Raw genomic sequence first — 25,406 nt, forward strand, 5'->3', positions numbered from 1 at the left:
CCGGCACCCTGCGGATTTGTTACAAGGAACTCTTGTTTAGTAAGTTTGTGCAAAAAAATCGAATCGGAATAACTTACCTAACGGGGTCGACCATACAGCCTGGACTATACAACCGCGAGCAATTCAAACTAATCGGAAATCATTCTATCATTACGAACCATTACGAACTTGGGTCTCCAATTACGTCACAACTCCCTTCTGTTCGAGATGCGCAATACATTATCTTGTTATTTATAGTATCATGACGAGAAGTGTACGGTAAATAGAAGCTGTAATTACAAAAAAAGAAATATGTATGTCTTTATAGTCGCTTAATAACGCTCAAAATCGGAATTCTGGATTTCAATGCATATTTTTTTTATAATTGGCGAGGAACCGCAAAGTGGGCGACGCCTGGTGGCGAAATTGAAAAGCATCAACTCAAGGAAAACATTGACTTTGCCATTAACTTGTGTACATATTTGCGGTCAGTTTATGTTGTAATTAACAATAATTTCGAATTAAAAAACTATTGCAGTGTTCCTCAGTATTCATTCCTATTATACTCTACGTAATGACCTAAATTAACCAATGCCAAATCACACATTTTGTTAATTTAACGTTTGTATTAAACGTAGTATTTTTTAATGTTTAAGCGACTGCAAAATTAAATAAATGAATAAAATGTAGTATATATTCTGTACATATAATGTACATTGTTATGAAAAATATCCCGACCACTTCGTAATTTCCAGACCACAATTATTATAAAATAAATTCACCTACTTAGTTTCCAAGTTTCCAGTTTTTATTTAATTAAAAATTGTTATCTGTCGGTGTAAAATAAACTGGAGTGCACCTATTAATTAAATTAAAAACAAAATTAGAAATCCTAAGATAGATTAATAATTTTTAGAACACTGTGTGATTATCGGGGGCCAGATTTTTTTATGAAAAAATGGTAAAAACAAATCAGTAGTTATAGCATCAAATTTTAATGAATGCATACAGATTAAACATAATTTTGAGTCGTCTTTAACTTATAAGATGTCTTAGTTGCAAAACTTAGTGGTTACTTTGGCAAAACACTCCTGTAAATGATTTTAATTTAACGTTTTAGAACTGTGAATTCAAATGACAAAATGAATTGTTTTCCTAGCGTTGTCGTCCATCTTTGAAATTTTGAGCGCCCTCTGTTGGAATTTAATTTTGCGAATTCTGGTATCAAAAAGTTCCGCGTGAAGTTAACTTATATATCTATGTTAACCACTTCTCACAGGCCACAGCGCCACAGCTGTCAGCCAGCTGTTTATGTTTATATAAGTGATAGGGGTAGGTGTAGGTTCATGTAGGTTTTTTCATAAAAAATTGCGAAAAAATCTGTAAAAACATTGATTAGGGATATGTGACGTTTTACCCTTGAGATTGAGCAAGTATTACATTATTTATATGAAGAATAATATTGATTCGCATGTTTATCAACTCTTATCTATTTTTATGAAAGATAAAAGATATTGTTTCATTTAACATTTAAAATGGCTTTGCACTCAAGTAAAAAGTTAATGACACAAGTATTTTTAAAAAATCATCTTATCAGAGTAAGTAAGGTTATGTTTTAACATTTAAATTTAATTAAACATATTGAAAAAAGTTAGTTTACCATCAAGGGATGAAAAAGGGGTTAATTTGTGTTAAGATCTCGAACAGTGTCAGGATTACAGGCTTTGAATGAGAGGACATTATTTGATTTGTATGTTCTAATTTAAAATTGACTTTTTTTAAGTCACTCATATATAATATATTTAGCCCGCGAGAGCAGTCCCGCTCTTAGAAAAAATCTAACTTTTTATCCTTTTTCGCGATAACTTGATGAAAAATTTTGCAATTTTGAAACAAAAAATCGTAAGTGCCTCGAGGAAGGGTGTAGTACCTAATGTGTAGGTATTTTTCTTTCTTTTTGTGGAATTTATGGCTTTGGGGAGAGCCAATTAGCTTTAATAATTGTTAGAAATGATATTTCTAACATAGCCAGTAAATAAAAATACTATCTATAAAATAAAAATTTGTTGTAAATTCGTATTGTGAGATAAAATCTAACTTGTGACTGTTCATGTTACAGAAGTGAGCGCAACTGCTCCCGGGTTAGCAATCAAAACACAAATAAGGTTCTATAAGCCAATTTGCTAGCTGTCGAAAAGGGCTCTTATTGGCTTGGTGAAGTCTTCTCCAGCGACCAGACCATTTTACCCCTTTCTAGGTCAGCTGGCCAATTCCCTTTGAGTGTCCTATTGGCATGGTGTTCTTCATAGTGTTCTCTGCATGTTTCCAAAATTTCCAGCGTATCTATCCTTATTTTATTTCCTTTATCTGTTATTGCTCTGATTTCTTTTTACTTACTTGTTCTTAATTTTCTTAACCTAGTCCAAAACGATTTATTGTTTACTACATATTTTTCATTTATATCTTCTCCAAATTTTCTCCAACTTTCTGTTTTCGCTTCTTTCACCTCTGCTTTTGCTATATTTCTCATTTTTCTCTGTCAGATACAAACTTATTAAAATCTCATTTTTAACAATTTGTGGGTTGGACGTTTTCTGCTTAACTACGTCCATATAATAATGGCCCAAGAACGCTGACCTGTGGGACACAAGATTTTATAGGAAAATTGTTGGAATTACTTTCATTCACTCTTGTTCAGAATTCTCTACTGCTTATACAGGATTTTAGGACATCTTGGATATTAGTGCACCCTATGTAACGCACAGCTGAATCTTATGTTTGTGCGTCACAGTGTTGCCATGCTGTTTTCTATATTTGTTTCATAATGTCAATCAATGTTAAATGTACCTACAAGAATTATAGAATAAGAACATTTACTTCTCCGTCATTATACTAGGTAGAATGACAAATGAGGTGTCAAACGAAAGCTTATAATCCAAGGATAGTACTAAAGGTGAGAAATTAGACCTAGGTTGTCTGTCCGTCTGTCTGTCTGACCGCGAATATAACTCCTCCGTCACTATACCAGGTAGAATGACAAATGAGGTGTCAAATTAAAGCTTATAATCCAAGGATGGTACTAAAGGTGAGGAATTTTATAAGCTTTTATTTGACACCTCATTTGTTGTTCTACCTGGTTTTGTTTTGTTTTGTTTTTTTATTTCCACGGGACAAGCCCAATAAAGTTACAATTGTTTACAAATTTTGGAACAATTTAGTATACTAAATATAAGTCATATATATATAACACATAAAATATAATAGTTAAAATAGAGTGAACATAAATAATATAAATTACATACAGAACAAATTAGAAACAGACTGGTAAAGGTGGACATAACAAAACAATTAAGAGGCAATATTAATTTGTTGTAAGTCGCGTATAAATTGGTTGGGTGTGGAACTAAAATTAAGCCTCTCCGTATTTTGATTTGCTAGACGTAACATTCTAGTTATAGGTTCATTGAGGCCATAATTACATTGATGAAATGGTACATGAAAAGTGGTTTCGACTGCATTTCGAGTACTGTATGAAGGAACTTTAAAACCAACCTTAGACAATAAATAATGACTATTTGCTGTACCATTTAACAAACTATATAGAATTTTCAAATCATGGTGATAACGACGTTCTTCCAGGGTATTGATATTTATAAATGCTCTAATTTCGTCATAACTGTAAAACCTGTTACTCCCAGTAATAGCTCTAATTTTAAATCCCAAAAACCTAAGGAATTTGTTTTGGTATAGTGACAAAGGAATTATATACGCGGTCGGACAGGCTACGTTAAATTTCTCACCTTTAGTACCATCCTTGGATTATAAGCTTTTATTTGACACCTCATTTGTCATTCTACCTGCTATAGTGACGGAGGAGTTATATTCGCGGTCGGACGGACAAGACGGACAGACGGACGTGGATAATTCAATGTTTTCACATTTTTTCAAAATTGGTGAAAACAACAACATAATAAACTTTACTTAATTGGTGTTTCAAAACTACTTACTTTTAACACATTACACAATATTACAAGGTTCCTAGCAAGTTAAACTTCACAATGATTTAAAATAATTAAGTAAAAACCTGTCTATACATAACATATTAGAATATACCTAAAATACACAAATGATACATTACACACAAATATATTATCACAAAAAATTATAACGTGATAGTATGAAAAAATAGAGGATACTGCAACGGTGTTACAAGTGATGGTCGGATCCAATGCCAAAATCTACACAGACATATTAGGGTGCACTAATATCCAAGATGTCCGGATTTTAACAGTTTTAGGTAGTTGAAGGGACGGTATTTCTTGATTTTGAAAATCAGGCCTGTGTGCCAAATCTTATCAAAGAATTGATTAACATCTAGAAAGGCAGCTGTGCAGTGGTTTTCTTTTCATTGCAGAATTTATGGTGTGTACTATTCCATGAACCTGCTCTATTGTTGAGTGTTTTTTCTAAAGCCAAATTGTTGGTTGAGTATCCATTCCTCAGTATCTGGGTCCGAGTTAATTTTTTGTAGCAGTAAGTATTTTGGAGACAATTGGTAGTTACTGGTCTATATGATGAAACCTCATTTGGATTCTTTCCTGCTTTTGGGATTAGTATTATTTCAGCGGCTTTAAAGAGCTTTGACCAGTAGTTTGTGCATAGAATGGCATTGAAGATTAGAGTAATCAGTGTGATTCCATTATCTGGTAGTTCTTTTATCATCTTGGGTGTTATTTTGTTCAGTCCAAGAGCTTTTATAATGTTTAAATATTGAATTTCTTTTTGAACTTCTTTTTGGTTAGTGATCTAATCAGTGGCGGCTCGTGATTTTTTCAATAGGGGAGGCTATACCTAACTGTAAATTATATAGACAAATTTGCACTAGCAAAAAAAAATCCGCCAAAAAAATCTAATTTAAGGCCCCATTATTTTGACCATTTTTTATTTACATTTTATAATATCATCATAATTCATAATTATTTCATAATATCATATCATTTTAAAAATAGTTAGTATAATTGTAAAAGTGTATTACAGTGAAACTTGGATAATTCGAATCTTAGGGGACTTTAAAAAAATTCGAATTATCCAAAAATTCGAATTAAAAAATAAATCTACAAAAACAAGGATTACCTACAAAAACATCTGCAAATGATAAATATCAGTAGTTGATCAGCAAAAAAAAAACAGTAGTTGATAATTTTTATCGCTTGGAGATGTTTTTGTTCCTATTCTTGCCCGAGTTTTGTCAACCTTAAAAAAATTGGGTGACAAAATTCGGCCAAAAATACCAATTAAAACATTTGCAAGCTATAAAAAAGACCGAATTTATTTTTTTCCAAAGAGATCCGAAATTTTTAGCTGCTTTTTAGAATTTAGCTTCTTAGTAATGACAAAAGATTCTAAGATATTCAGAAAAGATAGCAGAAAAGTTCGAATTATCCAAAATATAATTCGAATTATTCACGACTTTTTACCATTACTTATATAGGAAATGCTAGGGACCAGAATAAAAATTCGAATAAAAGAAGATTTCGAATTATGGAATTTCGAATTAAGCAGGTTCCACTGTACCAGAGTTTGTGTTGTTTATCTGTTAACAATTCTATCTCTGTAAGTAGATATGCATATCAAAATAAATACAGATTTTAAGTTTTGCAGTCCATACAGGTTGAAGGTTTACATTGTTTAAGATACTCAACTGAATTTTTTTAATTCTAAAAGCGGCTTACTCTGCGAATGCAAAAACACGGTAAATTACCGATATTTTGCTTTGCATTACAGATATCGGAAAAAGTTATTTAAACAAGTTGTTCCAAATATTATTCTAATCCCACATACCAAATTTCATCACAAAATTCGCACTTTTAGTTTTTTCATTATTTGTAGTCAGGATCCTAAAATCCCAGAGGAGGCTGCTGGCCGAAAAATCTCGCTTGCCCGATCTCCGGGCAGCGCGTGCGTTAAGCGATGTGCAGCTCTAAGGAGACCGGGTCTCCTTAAACGCTGCTGGGCTACGCGGAGCATTAGCAAGTGAGATTTTCCGGCCAGCAGCCTCCTCTGCGATTTTAGGATCCCGACTACAAATAATGAAAAAACTAAAAGTGCGAATTTTGTGCTGAAATTTGGTATGTGGGGTTAGAATATTATTTGGAACAACGTGTTCAAATAACTACAAATAACTAAGTAAACAAACCAGTGTAGCGTGTGTAAAAAATTTATGGGGAGGCTAAGCCTCCCTTGCCTCCTCTGAGTCCTCTGACCAGCCGCCACTGGATCTGATTACTGGTATGTTTGCTAAAATGTTATTTATGTCTCTTTCAATGTCTGTTTGTTTTTTCCTCATCCAATAGTGTCAATTTCGTTGTGTAGTAGAAATAACTCAACAATTTTTATGCTGTAGAAGCCCATTGACATTCCACTCAAAATTGATTTAATTTATTTGTTATTTGACATTAAAATATTGTGACACTATATAAAACACAAAAGATTATTAAGTACCTATACTTACCAAAGCAACATTTTTCATGAAAAGGTTCCTACTTACTAAGGAGAAGATTGTTGATAATACTGAACTGTATTCAGTTGTATGTACCAGGTGTCCCAATAAGAATGGATCTCTGCCGTATCTCAGGAACTGTTTATGCTGTGCATATTTGATTTCACAAGTTTAAGTCTACCTTTGCAAATAAGAGGTGGGGGTGAGTGGGAACCTTCTTATGAAAAAATGGCTGTAAGTCCGGTTCTGCTAAATCGAATTTTGCATACTTGGTCTTGTTGAAAACAGCACTTTTTCGTCAATGTAAGTGTCTTATTTTCGAAATAGCTTAATAAGTAATATGTGAGCTAGGAGGCGTTATTTAATTATTTTCAGAAATCTAGTTTTCTTTGGAAAATATTAAATACAAGTATGCATTTTTAATCTTATATTACAAAATTAGACCAAATTAGCAACATTATACCGAAAAGCGCATGTCGATACCTTTTTTCTATCTCGAGATATCTTTAAGAAATGTGTAAATTTTAAACATAACTGTTATTGTCATCGGTAAACGAGGTTACTTAGGAAAAGTAGTGTGCTATGGAAAAAACAAATGAACATTTTCCAGATGTAAACGTATATAATTAATTAAAAGAACAATAAGACAAACAACACTATAAAATATAACAAAGAAATAAAAGAAACTACTTACTTAGTTGCCCATCATTTTCGATGCAAGCATTTACTCTTTCAAGAGTAGATTGAATAGCAACATATTTAACTGTTTTAGACTTTTATTTATGGGGACGGATTACAGACCTTGTTTTTGCTGCTAGGCCCACTACTCGAGAAAACATGATCTAGAATCTAGAGAATACGAAACGTCATTCAAAGCATTGCGAAAGCAGAAATTGAGACTGCTGTTCAACCTACTCTTGAATAAAAAGTAAATGCTTGCATCGAAAATGATGGGCAACAATTTGAACATTTAGGTCGGCACTAAAGTAAGTAGTTGCTTTTATTTCTTTGTTATATTTTATAGTGTTGTTTGTCTTAGTGTTTTTTTTTTATTTATTTATGCCTCAACCTCAAAGGGTCATTGGCACAATACAATTAAAAGGTTTACAATTTATTTAGTACATTTATAGAATATAAGTATGATGTCAACTTGTTCATATCAGTTCCGTCACTTAACACATTCGCGGTCATGACTGCATATGAAGTCATTTACTCCATAAGAATACGTGTATAAAATGACATCATGTCCGCGAATGTGTTAATATTGCTTGTGCTTGTAAGGTGTCTTGTAGTTTATATTGAAGTCTCTCCATGCAATAAAGAGGACACTCCAGTAAAATGTGGCGAACACTGAGCTTTGTCTTAGTGTTGTTTTAATTAATTATATACGTTTACATCTGGAAAATGTTTCTTTGTTTTGTCCATAGCACACGACTTTTCCTTAACTTCCTTTACAGGTAACATTAACAGTTGTTTAAAATTCACACGTTTCTTAAGATATCTCGAGATAGAAAAAAGGTATCGACATGCGGTTTTCGGTATTATGTTGCTAATTTGATCTAATTTTGTAATACAGGATTAAAAATGCATACTTGTATTTAATATTCTCCAAATAAAACTAGATTTTTGAAAATAATTAAATAACGCCTACTAGCTGGCATATTACTTACTAGGCTATTTCAAAAATTAGACTCTTACATTGACGAAAAAGAGCTATTTTCAACAAGACCAAGTATGCAAAATTTGATTTAGCAGAACCGGACTTAAAGCCATTTTTTCATAAGAAGGTTCCCACTCACCCCCACCTCTTATTTGCAAAGGTAGACTTACACTTGTGAAATCAAATATGCGCAGAATTTTATAAAGAATGCGATGATTGGATTTCCAGTGCCCTTTCATTAGGCAAATTTTGTACAATTTTGATTTTTTAATTTTTGATATTCAATTACGCCCTCTAGCGGTGGACCTACAATTATGAAAATAATTTTCAGGCTTTTCCCGAGGCAACGTTTGTTATAAATATTTTTTTCTCAAAGCTGTACTATAAACGGTTCCTGAGATATGGCCGAGAGACATTCTTATTGGGACACCCGGTACAGCTTCCCGAACGAACCGAATAACTAATTAATGTTTTTTTAGAACAGTAGTTTTGTACGTATCGTTGAAGTGGGACCAAGAGATGGACTTCAAAATGAATCTGTTAAAGTACCAGCTGATGTTAAAGTTGAATTTATTGACCAATTATCCAGCACAGGACTTAAAACCATAGAAGCGACCAGGTCAGTAAATAAAATTGGTAGAAAATTGTTCTACTAAAGTGCAGGATTTCAATTATCAATTTTATTGTGTACTTTTAGTTTTGTGAGTCCCAAATGGGTACCGCAAATGGGTGACAATGCAGAGGTGTTTTCACGAATTAAAAAATCAAAAGACATTACATATCCAGTACTTGTGCCAAATGTTCAAGGACTTAAATCAGCTGTAAGATCTCATCTTATTATATATACTGAGATTTTTTTAGAATTAAAGTAGCCTTTCATACAAACTACCAAGGGAATTAAATATTATGTTTCTTTCATATTAAGTTTGACAATTATTTTTAGTTTAGTTAAATTTTAAAATATCTGATTTTAGAAAGAAATGGGGTAGTAATAATATATTAGCACTACGAGCCAAGCAAGCTCATGGCTTGGTTTACAATTTTTTTCTATTCCTGTTTCTTTGTCGCTTTTTCTTACTGATTTCCAGAACTCCATGACTTCTGGTCCTATGTCTTCCTTTTCTCTTTTTACCACCTATTTTAGCACACCAAGATTTTTGGCATTCTAACTTGAGTCATTCTTTGGATATGTCCTAGCTTATGTGGTATAGCCAATTCAGCCAATATTTAGTATAGTTTGTTCCTTTTTATTGAGTCGTATGCCTGTTTTAAGTCTACAAACACCTTGTGAACATCAACGTCGTGTTCCCATGATTTGCTCAAGATCTGCTTGACTGTAAATATTTAATCAGGTGTCGATCTTCCCCGTCGAAAGCCCATCTGATACTCTTTTATTGTTCCCGTTCCAAAACTTCCAGATTTTTGAATACTTTATATATTTGTTTTCGTTTTATTATATCAAAACCTTGCTTAAATCTATGAAGAGTGTCCTTGTAGGTTTAATATATTCATTACTTCATTCTATTCATTCTACATTTTCCTATATGTTTTTTAGTGGTTTGTGTATTTTGTCTGTCAGCTACACTCCTCCATATTTTAACATTTCCGCTGTTATAGAATCACTTCCAGAACATTAATTTGTAGTTTTTTAGAGTCTTAATAATGATTTCAACTACATTTAACGATGGTACTAAATTTTTCATACTGTAGCTTTGCTTCATTTATACTCCATTGTTAAGTCTGGGTATTTTTCATTATCATGACTTATTTATATAATGTTCTTGAACTCCTAAGTGGAGCATAGAGCTTCAGTGAAAACGCGCCATCGGGTTCTATTTTGCGCTAGGGCCTTCACCTCATTCCAAGACTTTCCTTGACTTCTTATCTCGTCCATGATGGATCTTCTCCAAGTTTGTGCTGGGCGACCTCTTTTTCTTTTTCTTTGGGGATTCCACTCTAGGGCAGTTTTTGCAATACTGGAACTATCTTTTCGGAGTGTGTGACCTGTCCACCCCCCTTTCTGGATTTTATTTCATTTTCTACCCTCTTTTGTTGGGTCAGGTATAGCAGATCTTCGATTCTGATGGTGTTTGGCCAGAAAATACGGACAATTCTTCGTAGACATTTGTTAACAAAGACCTGCAATTTGTCTATAAGGGATTTTGTCACTTTCCAGGTTTCACGTCCATAGAGTAGAACAGACATAACATTTGACTGGAATATTCGGATCTTTGTCCTTGTAGTATATTCCCCAGACCTCCTAACAGGGCTAAGCATGCTGAATGCTTGTTGAGCTTTTCGTATCCTCATACGAATATCGTTTTCTGTACCTTCGCTTTCTGTTATGACACTTCCAAGGTACGTGAAGTTTTCCACATTTTCAATCTGCATGTTGTCGATATTAAATAGCGTGTTGTTCCTTGCGTTTATTCTCATGGATTTGGTTTTACTAATATTGATTTTTAAACCTATTTTATTGGCCTCAGTGGATAGTGTTTCCAATTGGTCGGCCACATCCTGGAACCTTTGTCCTAACATGCAGATATCGTCGGCGTATTCTAGATCACTTAGACGTGTGGTTAACGTCCATTATATCCCTTTTGTGTCGAAGTCTAGTTTGGAGAGAACATAGTCTAGAGCTATGTTAAACAGAAACGGAGAAAGCACACATCCCTGTCTGACTCCAGTAAGTACGTCAAATTCGTCACTGTTGATCCCATTGTGTGTCACGCTGCACATTATCATGACTTATGTCTTTTTTATTTCCATTATCTGTGCTTTCTTCAGTGTCAATATTTGTATACTCCCCATTTAACAGTTCCTTAAAATGTTGTTTCCATCGTCCTAATATTTCTTGGTCATCACGTATCATTTTCTCTCTGTTATCTTTGTAAAAGTAGGTTGCGGTTTATATTCCCTTTTTTTGATTTTTAATCTTCTTCCTACTTCCTTAATAGGCTCGCACCTGTTCCATCTTCGTGCCTCCTGAGCATGCCTCCTCATCAGATATCCAGGTTGTCACTCCATCTTTTCCTTGGCCTTCCTATACTCCTTCGGCCGTTTGGTGATCAGTCTCGTGATATCTTTACCAGTCTTCCTTCTCCCATTCTGCTTATATGGCTATACCATTCTTTTTTCTTTTCAGTGTTGTCATTTATCTTCTATATACACTGCGGTGCAAAAAAATCGATCCACTAAAAATTTGGTCATTTTTGATGTTTCGAATTTCCTAAACCTGTTGTCCGATTTAAGTGATTTTTTACCACGTTATAGCCTTATTCATTGACAATATCTCTGTAATAATATTGTTGCTAGACAGTCAAACTATCATTGTATACCGGGTGTACGAATCAAACTGTGTTTTTTTCTCGAAGTTTACATCACCGTGTGGAATATTCTGGTATTTATAAAATACTGAAATTAAAACCCAACTATAGCCTCAGGTTTTCAGGGTTTTCTTAACATTTTGTCGTTGCATTCATTCGTTTATGTTGGATAATAAAAAAGTTAGGTACTTTAATAACTGGCCATGTTCGTCATCAGTACAGGGTGTTTATAAAATATTTGCGCAAAACTTTAAGGGGTTATTGTACATGAGAAAATAATGTCAATTTGCTTTATAATCATATATCCGTACACGCTTCGTTTCCGAGATACGGGATGTTCAATTTTTTTTACAAACTGACGATTTATTTATTGCTTTAAAACCAGTTGAGATATGCAGATCAGATTCGGTGGGTTTTAAAACGTAGTTATTGCACATTTTTTGACATACAATTAAGAATTTAATATTCCCCAGTGGCGCGCAAACGGGTATTATGACCGATAATATTACCCTTACGCACGCCAAGGGTGAATATAAAATTCTTAATTGTATGTCAAAAAATGTGCAATAACTACGTTTTAAAACCCACCGAATTTGATCTGCATATCTCAACTGGTTTTAAAGCAATAAATAAATCGTCAGTTTGTAAAAAAAATTGAACATCCCGTATCTCGGAAACGAAGCGTGTGCGGATATAGATTGTAAAGCAAATTGTCATTATTTTCTCATGTAAAATTACCCCTTAAAGTTTGTCGCACTTATTTAGAAACACCCTGTACTGATGACGAACATGGCCAGTTGTTAAAGTACCTAACTTTTTTATTATTTAACATAAGCGAATGAATCGAAAGACAAAATGTTAAAAAAACCTGAGGCTATAGTTGGGTTTTAATTTCAGTTTTTTATAAATGCTAGAATAGTCCACACGGTGATGTAAACTTTGAGAAAAAAACACAGTTTGATTCGTACACCCGGTATACAATGATAGTTTGACTGTCTAGCAACAACATTATTACATCGATATTGTCAATGGATAAGGCTATAACGTGGTAAAAAGTCACCTGTTGTCCAAATCGGACAACAGGTTTAGGAAATTCAAAACATCAAACATGACCAAATTTTTGGTGGATCGATTTTTTTGCACCGCAGTGTATTACAGCTTTGGCTGAGATCTGTGCTATGTTGTCTGTCCCATAATGATTTTCCTGTGATATCTCGGACTATTTTCATTTCACACGTTTCCATTAGTCTTTTTGTCTTTGTGGTGTCAGGTCTTGTTTCCGCAGTGTAAGTCATAATTGGCCTAACTACTGTCCTATAAATATTGGCAAGACATCCTGCTATTCTGTTGGCTTTGTTTATTTGTCGGACAAATTCCGCTTCTGTATCTCCATAACTGTACATTAGTACCCCCAGGTAGCTGATACTTCTTTCTTGCTGGATTATTTTGCTGTCCACTTCCAGCTTGCACCTTATTGGATCTTTAGATATTACCATACTTTTTGTTTTATTTGCTGATATCATGATTTTTAATGCTCTGATATAAATTTCTAATTAAATTATTTTTATAGTTTCCTTCTATATCTTTCAATTTATTTATTTATTTATTTTCAACAGGCTGTTGTCCCATAAGATTAACAATGTTTACGATTTATATACATACAATTTCCTCTTTTAGTTTCGTAATGTTGCACTGGTTTTTCTTCTTTGCTCTATGTAACTTGTTTCCGATTTTTTGTTTTTAGTCTTGAACTTTTCAATCGAAGCTTGCTGTGTTTCTCAATTATTTTTAATTTACATACATCGTTGAACCCATGTCTTTTGTTATTTCTTGATATACTTGCTAGTGCCATCTGATACTACTTTTACAAAAATTTTAATTGTGCCCATGTTTCTTCTACATTGTCATTGTCTGTAACAAGTTCCAATTTCTTGTTAAGTGTCAACTCATATTCCTTTTTTTCTTCTGTTTGTAACCTAACTACATAGGTTGTTTATTTTACATTTTTCTCTGTTTCTGTTTCTATTTATAGGCATTATCTATTTCATTTTAATTTTTACTACAAGTGGTTTGAGTCTGTATCTGTCCCTCTATATGAATATATATGCATTATGCTTTTTTCTACATAATTCTGTACTAAACATGGTCTATTTGATTTACCGTTCGACTAGTGGTTATCTTCAAGTGCTCTTATGCATGTCCTTCCTCTGGAAGTAGATACTTTCTATTAAAAGGTTTTTTCCTTTGCAAAATCAATTAGCAATTGACCATTGAATTCGTTGTTGAATGCAAACTGTGTATGTGTATTGTAGGCATAAATATGTCCTCTCTAGCTATTTTGAGATCATACTTGGGGATGCTTTCATATACTTCGTTCAGTTGAGTACTAGAATTTTCTAGAAACCAATTGGCCATTACAAAATAAAACAAATTATAGTTTTGTTGCATATAAAGAAAAATTATCTTATTTTGTTATTTACATTTACCTTGCTGGGAAAGTTAATATGAATTTATTGACAGTATTATTTGAGCCGATCAGAGGAAAAGTGGTATAACTGCATATAACTTAACTGTTTAAAAGCCTGGAAATTATTTTCGTAATTGTAGGTCCACCGCCAGAGGGCGTAATTGAATATTAAAAATTAAAAAATCTAAATTTCACAAAATTTGCCTAATGAAAGGGCACTGGAAATCCGATCATCGTATTCTTCATAAAATTCTGCGCATATTTGATTTCACAAGTTTAAGTTTACCTTTGCAAATAAGAGGTGGGGGTGAGTGGGAAACTTGTTATGGAAAAATGGCTGTAAGTCCGGTTGTGCTAGATCGAATTTTGCAAACTTTGTCTTTTTGAAAACAGCTCTTATAACAGAGTTATAATTTCGAAAGAACCTAGTAAGTAATCTGCTAGCTAAGAGGCGGTATTTTTTTAGAAATCTAGTTTTCTTTGGAAAATATTAAATACAAGTATGCATGTTTAATCCTGTATTACAAAATTAGACGAAATTAGCAACAGAATAGCGAAAACCGGATGTCGATACCGTTTTTCGATCTCGAGATATCTTAAGAAACGTGTAAATTTTAAATATAACTGTTACTGGTACCGGTAAACTAAGTTTACTGCTATGGAAAAAACAAAGAAATATTTTCTGATGTCAACGTATGTATATAATTAATTAAAACATCAGTAAGACAGACAATACTATGAAATATAACAACGAAATAAAAACAACTACTTAGTGACGACCTAAATGTTCCAATTGTTGCCCATCATTTTCGATGCATTTACTCTTTCAAGAGTAGATTGAACAGTAGTCTCTAAAAGCCAGAATAGACTTTTTTTATAGGGACGGATTAAAGATCTTGTTTTTGCAGTTAGGCCCACTACTCGAGAAATCATAATCCAGAGAATCTGAAACGCCATTTAAAGCATTCCGAGAGCAGAAATTGAAACTGCTGTTCAATCTAATCTTGAAAGAGTAAATTGAATTTTGCCCATCGAAAATGATGGGCAAAATTTTTAATATTTAGGTCGTCAGTAAAGTTGGATTTATAGTTTGACGTAGCGTAGACGTAGACGCAACGGAGACGCACTGGAAAAGATCAACACCGAATTTTGTATACTCGTGTTTATAAATGAACGCAAGCGCCTGACGGAACGTAAGAGAAACGTAACAGAACGGAAGAGTTCACCAACTTTCATCTTTTACAGTCTGGCCAATCAAAAAAAGGAAAAATTTTGTTCTGTCACCCAAAGTGGACACGCCCTCATCAATTTTGTAAAGAAGTTGTTTATCCACATATTCGAATTTTGTTAGTTATTTGTTAATACAATGGATGCTCAGTTATTAATTTAATAAAAATATATCATAGAGTCATTTTAATATTTCAGATAAATCATCATCATCATTCTCTTTGCCTTATCCCTATGCGGGGTCGGCTTCCCTAATTGCATTTCTCCACACAACTCTATCTTGGGTCATAGCAATGTTAATCCCCTTTACCAACATGTCCTGCCTTATCGTCTCACCCCAGGTCTTCTTTGGTCTTCCTCTCCTACTCCTTCCAGGTATCTGCAACTTCAGCTATTCTTCGTATTGGGTGATTAACGTCTCGACGTTGAACATGACCAAACCATCTTAACCTATGATCTCTCATTTTGGCATCAATTGGTGCCACACCTAGACTTCCCCTAATATACTCATTTCTAATTTTATCCTTCTTTGTCACTCCACTCATCCATCTAAGCATTCTCATTTCCGCCACATGCATTCGTTGTTCCTCTTTCTTTTTCACTGCCCAACATTCAGTTCCGTGCATCATAGCCGGTCTTATGGCTGTTTTATAGAATTTTCCCTTCAGCTTCATTGGAATTTTTCTGTCACACAACACACCACTCGCTCCTTTCCACTTCATCCATCCAGCCCTAATTCTACTGCATGCATCGCCATCTATTTCTCCATTACTCTGTAATACCGATTCTAGGTTCTTAAAACTATTGCTTTTCACAATCATTTCACCATCCAAAGATACCATTTTATTTGTAGTAACTCCATCTTTAAATGAACATTCCAAATACTCTGTTTTTGTCCTACTAAGTTTTAAAACTTTTTCCTCCAGAGCTTGTCTCCACTGTTCCAGTTTTTGTTCTAAGTCTCTTTCACTATTTCCTATTAACACTACATCATCAGCATATATTAGGCACCATGGAATACTACCCTGTAGTTTCGCTGTTATCTGGTCCAAAACTAATGAGAATAAATAAGGACTAAGCACCGAGCCTTGGTGGAATCCTACTTTCACCTGAAATTTATCAGTCTCTCCCACACCTGTCCTAACACTAGTCGTTACTCCCTCATACATATCTCTCACAATCTTTACATATTCGCCAGGGACTCCTTTCTTGTTGAGTGCCCACCACAGAATCTCTCGAGGAACTCTATCATATGCTTTCTTAAGATCGATGAATACCATATGAGCGTTGGTCTCTTTATTCCTGTATTTTTCCATCAATTGTCTTACAATGAAAATTGCATCTGTTGTTGATCTGTCCTGCATAGAGCCAAATTGATTATCGGATATTTCGGTTTCTTCACGTATCCGTCTATCAATTACTCTCTCCCATATTTTCATGGTGTGGCTAAGTAGTTTTATAGCCGTGTAGTTTGTGCATTGTTGTATGTCTTGTTTTTGTAGACAGGTACTAATATACAGCTTCTCCATTCGTCTGGCATTTGTCCAACTTCCATAATTCTATTAAATAGACCCGCTAGCCACCTTATTCCTGTCTCTCCCAATGCTCTCCATACTTCCCCAGGAATATCATCTGGTCCGACTGCTTTTCCTTCTCCTCTGCTAGAATATCACTCAGTACGTCTCCTAATTAGTCCTAGAAAGCTCTTCTTTCATTCTCACCCAGACCTGTTTGAGGAGCATACACACACACACACACACACACACACACACACACACACACACACACACACACACACACACACACACACACACACACACACACACACACACACACACACACACACACACACACACACACACACACACACACACACACACACACACACACACACACACACACACACACACACACACACACACACACACACACACACACACACACACACACACACACACACACACACACACACACACACACACACACACACACACACACACACACACACACACACACACACACACACACACACACACACACACACACACACACACACACACACACACACACACACACACACACACACACACACACACACACACACACACACACACACACACACACACACACACACACACACACACACACACACACACACACACACACACACACACACACACACACACACACACACACACACACACACACACACACACACACACACACACACACACACACACACACACACACACACACACACACACACACACACACACACACACACACACACACACACACACACACACACACACACACACACACACACACACACACACACACACACACACACACACACACACACACACACACACACACACACACACACACACACACACACACACACACACACACACACACACACACACACACACACACACACACACACACACACACACACACACACACACACACACACACACACACACACACACACACACACACACACACACACACACACACACACACACACACACACACACACACACACACACACACACACACACACACACACACACACACACACACACACACACACACACACACACACACACACACACACACACACACACACACACACACACACACACACACACACACACACACACACACACACACACACACACACACACACACACACACACACACACACACACACACACACACACACACACACACACACACACACACACACACACACACACACACACACACACACACACACACACACACACACACACACACACACACACACACACACACACACACACACACACACACACACACACACACACACACACACACACACACACACACACACACACACACACACACACACACACACACACACACACACACACACACACACACACACACACACACACACACACACACACACACACACACACACACACACACACACACACACACACACACACACACACACACACACACACACACACACACACACACACACACACACACACACACACACACACACACACACACACACACACACACACACACACACACACACACACACACACACACACACACACACACACACACACACACACACACACACACACACACACACACACACACACACACACACACACACACACACACACACACACACACACACACACACACACACACACACACACACACACACACACACACACACACACACACACACACACACACACACACACACACACACACACACACACACACACACACACACACACACACACATACACACACACACACCACACACACACACACACACACACACACACACACACACACACACACACACACACACACACACACACACACACACACACACACACACCACACACACACACACACACACACACACCACACACACACACACACACACACACACACACACACACACACACACACACACACACACACACACACACACCTACAACATTCAATACCTCTTTATCAATTACAAATTTCACTGACATTATTTCAGATAAATATGAGTTGTTTAAACAAAATAGTTGGAAATCCCACAGCATGCGGCACCAAGGAGCATACCTTCGTTTGTTTCCTAATCCATGCAACACACAAAACATAAATATTATAATAAATAATAGTATAAGTATAAATAAATAAACACAAAGTTTGTTTACTGTTCGTATAATTTATAGGCTATGTTGTTGAATTATAATTAAGTCATTGCTTACTCTTTCTACTCATGCTCAAAAATTCCGCTACGTCGATTTATAAATTGGCATATTATTTTCTTACGTCTCCAGTCCGTTTCTTCCGTCTCCGTTGCGTCTACGTCTACACTACGTCAAACTATAAATCCAACTTAAGTAGTTGATTTTATTTCATTGTTATATTTTATAGGGTTGTTTGTCGTATTGTTGTTTTAATTAATTATATGCGTTGACATCTGAAAAATGTTTCTTTGATTTTTCCATAACACACTACTTTTCCTTAACTTTGTTTACCGGTAACAGTAACAGTTGTGTTTAAAATTTACACGTTTCTTAAGATATCTCGAGATAGAAAAAAGGTATCGACATGCGGTTTTCGCTATTCTGTTGCTAATTTGGTCTAATTTTGTAATACAGGATTAAAAATGCATATTTGTATTTAATATTTTCCAAAGAAAACTAGATTTCTAAAAAAATTAAATAACGCCTCCTAGCTCACATATTACTTACTAGGCTCTTTCTAAATTATAACTCTTACATTAACGAAAAAGAGCTGCTTTCAAAAAGACCAAGTTTGCAAAATTCGATTTAGCAGAACCGGACTTACAGCCATTTTTCCATAACCAGGTTCCCACTCACCCCCACCTCTTATTTGCAAAGCTAGATTATTAAACTTGTGAAATCAAATATACGCAGAATTTTATAAGGAATACGATGATCGGATTTCCAGTGCCCTATCATTAGGAAAATTTTGTAAAATTTTGATTTTTTAATTTTTGATATTCAATTACGCCCTCTGGTGGTGGACCTACAATTACGAAAATAATTTCCAGGCTTTTTCCAATGCAAATTTTGTTATAATTTTTTTTCCAAAGCTGTACTACACTCTGGACCAGAATTAACCGGCCACCTTAAAAATGGGTTATTTTTGATGTCTTATATCTCCTAAGCCTGTTGTCCGATTTAAGTGATTTTTTTAATATGTTATAGCCTTATTCCTTGACAATATCGTTATAATTTTTGCTAAACAGGTCAATTTTCATTGTATACCGGGTGTACGAATCAAACTGTGTTTTTTTTTTTAAGTTTGCATCACCCTGTGGAATATTCTAGCACTTGTAGAATACTGAAATTAAAACCTAACTATAGCCTCATGCTTTCTCAACATTTTGTTGTTTGATTGATTCGCTTATGTTAGATAACAAAAAAGTTAGGTGCTTTAACAATTAGACATGTTGTTTATCAATACAGGGTGTTTTTAAAAAATTTTGACAAAGTTTAAGGGGTAATTCTGCATGAAAAAATAATGACAGTTTGCTTTATAAACTTAGGTCCGCAAATGCTTAGTTTCCAAAATAGGGGGTGTTGAAATTTTTCTGACAAACTGACGATTTATTTATTGCTTCAAAAACCGGTTGAGATATGCAAATGCAATTTGGTGGGTTTTATGACGTAGTTGTTGCATATTTTTTGACATACAATTAAGAATTTAATATTCACCATTGGCGCGCACACGGGTAATATGGGCCATCATATTACCCGTATGCGCGCCAATGGTGAATATGAAATGCTCAATTGTATGCCAAAAAAAAGTGCAATTACTACGTATTAAAACTCACTAAATTTTATGTGCATGTCTCAACCGGTTTTAAAGTAATAAATAAATCATCAGTTTGTCAGAAAAATTTCAACACCCACTATCTCGGAAACGAAGCATTTGCGGACATAAGTTTATAAAGCAAACTGTCATTATTTTTTTATGCAGAATTACCCCTTAAACTTTCTTCTTCTTCTTCAGGTGCCATCTCCGCTACGGAGGTTGGCAATCATCATAGCTATTTTAATTTTTGAGGCAGTAGCTCTAAATAGTTGTTTCGAGCTGCATCCAAACCACTCTCTCAGGTTCTTCAACCATGAAATTCGTCTTCTTCCGATGCTTCTTCTGCCATCTATCTTTCCCTGCATTATGAGTCGTAGGATACCATACTTCTCGCCCCGCATCACATGTCCGAGATACTGTAGCTTCTTTTCTTTAATTGTAAGTTCAACTTCCTTTTCTTTACCTATTCTTCTCAGTACTTCATTGTTTGTAACTCTATCTACCCAGGAAACCCTCACAATTTTTCTATAGGTCCACATTTCAAAGGCGTTAAGTCGTCTCATTGTCTCTACATTTAACGTCCATGATTCCACTCCATAGTATAGAACACTGTAGACGTAACATTTTGTTAGGCGTACTTTAAGAGCTAATGTTAAATCTTTGCTACATAGGACCTTTTTCATTTTTATAAAATTAGAACGTGCTTTTTCGATTCTGACTTTTATTTCTGCAGTGTAGTCATTATTTTCTGTTATAAGTGTTCCTAGGTAAGTGTACTTTTTTACTCTTTTGATCTGCTGGCCCTCTACTATCAAGATTTCGTTAGTATTATGGTTGTTTTTACTAAGGTCTTGTAAACTATCGGCTATTATTACTGTATCATCTGCATATCTGATGTTGTTAACTAAGACTCCATTTACTCTTATGCCGACTGTTTCATCTTCCAGAGTTTCTCGCATTACCTCTTCAGAATAAGCGTTAAATAATAGAGGTGATAATATGCAGCCTTGCCTGACTCCTCTCTTTATTTCCATTTCTTCAGATGTTTCTTTTTCAATTCTTACTATTGCTCGCTGATTGTAATAGAGGTGTGTTATTAGTCTTAAATCTCTTTCATCTAGGTTTTTATTTTTTAGGATTTCCATGAGTCGATCATGTTTTACTTTATCAAACGCCTTATTGTAGTCTATAAAACAGACGTAAAGAGGATGGTTAACATCCAAACATCTCTGTGTCAGCACGTTGAAGGAGAATAATGCCTCTCTGGTACCCATACCATTGCGGAACCCATATTGAGTGTCACTAATATCCAGCTCCAGTTTAGAGTGTATTCTGGCGTGGATAATTTTCAATATAATTTTCAAGGTATGTGACATTAAGCTTATGGTTCGGTAGTCACTGCATTCTTTTGCATTCACCTTCTTTGGCAAACACACAAAGGCTGATGTCAACATTTCTCTAGGGATGATTCCAGTAGTATAGATAGCGTTGAACAGTTCTACTATTATGTCCAGGTTTTTCTCGTTGACCAACTTTATCAGCTCGCTAGGCAATTCATCTGGACCTGCAGATTTATTGGTTTTCATAGAGTTTATTGCCTGACTAACCTCTGATTTGGTTATCTCTGGGCCTACATCTCCCGTTTGGCTATCTACGGATGTACTAGCTTCTCTCTGGTCATGAAATAGTTCCTCGATATACTCTTTCCATCGTCGTAGTTTTCGTTTTGTCTCCATTATAATATTTCCATTTTTGTCGAGCAATATATTTGAGGTTCTTCTATTTCCTATTCCGGCTAGTTCTTTGACTTTTTTATGTAGGTTGAAGTTGTCATATGTGTTTTGCAGTTCTTCTATTTCTTTACATTTTTCAGAGAAGTAGGTTTCTTTAGCCTCCCTAATTTTTCTTCTTATTTGGTTTTGAAGCTGTTTATAGCGGGTCTTATTAATGGTTTTGTTTTTTCTTCTTTCATTCATCAAGTCTAGAATTTCCTCCGTCATCCATTCTTCTTTCTTACATTTGGTTGTAGTAAGTACTTTCTTACTTGGTTCTAATATAGAGGTTTTGAAGAATTGCCAGTAAGTACTTTCTTACTTGGTTCTAATATAGAGGTTTTGAAGAATTGCCACTGCTGTTCTACGTTGCAATTATTTCCTGGGTTTCTGTCTAGATTTGTGTTGATTTCGTGTTTCAGATTTTCTTTTGTTTCTTCTGACTTTAGTTTCTGTATGTTAAGTTTATTGTTGTTGCGGCTTTTTTGCGTCTTTTTTAGTTGAAGTTGAAACCTAGCAATAAACTTTGCCAATTTTTTTTAAAAACACCTTGTATTGATAAACAACATGTCTAGTTGTTAAAGCACCTAACTTTTTTATTATCCAACATAAACGAATCAATCAAACAACAAAATGTTGAGAAAGCATGAGGCTATAGCAGTATTCTACAAATGCTAGAATATTCCACAGGGTGATGCAAACTTTAAGAAAAAAACACAGTTTGATTCGTACACCCGGTATACAATGAAAATTTACGTGTTTAGCAACAATATTATTATAACGATATTGTCAAGGAATAAGGCTATAACATATTAAAAAATCACTTAAATCGGACAACAGGTTTAGGAGATATAAGACATCAAAAATAACCCATTTTTAAGGTGGCCGGTTAATTTTGGTCCAGAGTGTATAAACCGTTCCTGAGATATGGCTGAGAGCCATTCTTATTGGGACACCCGGTACTTACTGAGCCAGTTGTGACGGATTCTTGACAAAATGTTGTTGAAATTTATATGGGACGCCGAATTGTAATGATTGAAGTTCTATGTTCCTTTGTAATTTAGAAGAATACCATTTCACTAACACTCGTTTTTGAGTTATACCACTTTTCCTCTGAGCGGCTCATTTGTAAAATATGTAAGAGTTTATTAAATATAGTATGTTTTCAGTTTTTATATAGTGGCTTCTCAATTTATGCCAAATGGCCATATTTTTTTGAAGCAAAACTATTCATATTAAATTAATTCTATATTTTTTAGTACAATATTATTCTAAAAGACTTTATTTTTTAGATACAAGTTGGTGTTAAAGAGGTAGCAGTGTTTGTGGCTGCTTCTGAAGGTTTTTCAAGAAAAAATACAAATTGTACAATCCAAGAAAGTCTGAATAGGACCAAAGAAGTGATAGAACTAGCTAAAAAGAATGATATTAAAGTAAGAGGATACATATCATGCGTTGTTGGTTGCCCTTATGATGGAATGATTGAACCAGCAGCCGTTGCAAAGCTCACAGAATCTCTACTAAGCATGGGTTGCTACGAAATATCTTTGGGAGACACCATTGGAGTAGGGACACGAGATTCAGTTAATAAGATGTTAAAAGATGTGCTAGCTGTAGCATCAGCTGATACCTTAGCTATCCATTGTCATGATACATATGGCCAAGCATTACTGAATATTTTCACAGCCTTGGAAAATGGTATATCAGTGGTGGATTCATCAGTAGCTGGTCTAGGAGGATGCCCATATGCCAGAGGAGCTACAGGCAATGTTGCAACAGAAGATGTTGTGTATGCTTTAGGAGGAATGGGAGTTTCTACAGGTGTTGATTTAAAGAGGATGATTAAAGCTGGTAGATATATAAGCGATTTTATCAAAAAACCACCAGCTTCACGAGTTAATAATGCTCTGTACTCCAAATATGGTCTGAACTGATAACAGCATCTGTTTGCTTGTGTCTGCTGAATATATTTTACACTTTTTATGTCGAATATACATGTAATCAAACATTTTTATAAAATAAATCATTCCATTTGTGTAACATTCATTTCTATGGATTTAAAGAATCTTCCAAAGATCCCCTCAATATGTACTTTACATATAAACCAATATATTTGTCTTGTAATGGACCGTGATAGTGTGACGTCAAAAAGGTTTCCAAACAAAGCAAAAGTTTGACGTCTGGCAACTGATTATACACGTGGTTTGTGTAATCATTTTGTTTTCACCCAATTTTGAAAAAAAAATGTGAAAACTTTGAATTATCCACGTCCGTCTGTCTGTCTGTCTGTAATCACAATTCCTCCGTCAATATACCAGCTAGAATGACAAATGAGGTGTCAAATGAAAGCTTATAATCCAAGAATGGTACTAAAGGTGAGATATTTGACCTAGGCTGTCCGACCACGAATATAACTCCTCCGTCATTATACCAGGTAGAATGACAAATGAGGTGTCAAATAAAAGCATATAATCCAACGATGGTACTAAAGATGAGATATTTGACCTAGGCTGTCTGTCCATCGGTCCGTCCGACCGCGAATACAACTCTTCCGTCATTATATACCAGTAACAAATGAGGTTTCAAATGAAAGCTTATAATCCAAGGATGGTACTAAAGGTGATAAATTTGATCTAGGCTGTCTGTCCGACCGCGAATATAACTTCTCCGTCATTATACCAGGTAGAATGACAAATGAGGTGTCAAATGAAAGCTTATAATCCAAGGATGGTACTAAAGGTGAGATATTTGACCTAGGCTGTCGGTCCGTCCGACCGCGAATATAACTCCTCCGTCATTATACCAGGTAGAATGACAAATGAGGTGTCAAATGAAAGCTTATAATGCAAGGATGGTACTAAACGTGAGAAATTTGACCTAGGCTGTCTGTCCGTCTGACTGGGAATATAACTCCTCCGTCATTATACCAGGTAGAATCATGATACTATAAATAACAAGATAGGATCTTCCCGCAGCGCAAATACGTCCGAGTTCGCGCATCGAATGACGTAACTGAAGACCGGAACTTGAATTCTTGTTGTTAGCTTATAGTCCAGACTGTATCGTCGCCCCCGTTAAGTAACATATTCCGATTAGATTTTTTTGCACAAACTTAAAA

At 35.3% G+C, this 25,406-nt stretch overlaps 1 protein-coding gene across 3 annotated transcripts; it reads left to right on the top strand.

The window, feature by feature from the left end:
• Window positions 1-1,291: 1,291 nt before the first annotated feature.
• On the top strand, window positions 1,292-24,330 carry LOC126878703 (hydroxymethylglutaryl-CoA lyase, mitochondrial). 3 transcript variants are annotated; one of them, XM_050641568.1, is made up of 4 exons: window positions 1,292-1,577; window positions 8,618-8,757; window positions 8,836-8,959; window positions 23,581-24,330. In XM_050641568.1, exons 1-4 carry the CDS (start codon window positions 1,515-1,517, stop codon window positions 24,220-24,222), a joined length of 969 nt encoding a protein of 322 aa, XP_050497525.1. In that variant the 5' UTR covers window positions 1,292-1,514; the 3' UTR covers window positions 24,223-24,330. The 3 variants fall into 3 exon arrangements, with proteins under 3 accessions (XP_050497525.1, XP_050497526.1, XP_050497524.1); XM_050641569.1 differs by lacking the exon at window positions 1,292-1,577 and adding an exon at window positions 1,748-1,916 and having other exon boundaries at window positions 8,623-8,757; XM_050641567.1 differs by lacking the exon at window positions 1,292-1,577 and adding an exon at window positions 5,506-5,592.
• The last annotated feature ends 1,076 nt before the right edge of the window (window positions 24,331-25,406 follow it).

The sequence above is a fragment of the Diabrotica virgifera genome, chromosome 10 (assembly GCF_917563875.1).
Source record: "Diabrotica virgifera virgifera chromosome 10, PGI_DIABVI_V3a".
Taxonomy (NCBI): domain Eukaryota; kingdom Metazoa; phylum Arthropoda; class Insecta; order Coleoptera; family Chrysomelidae; genus Diabrotica; species Diabrotica virgifera.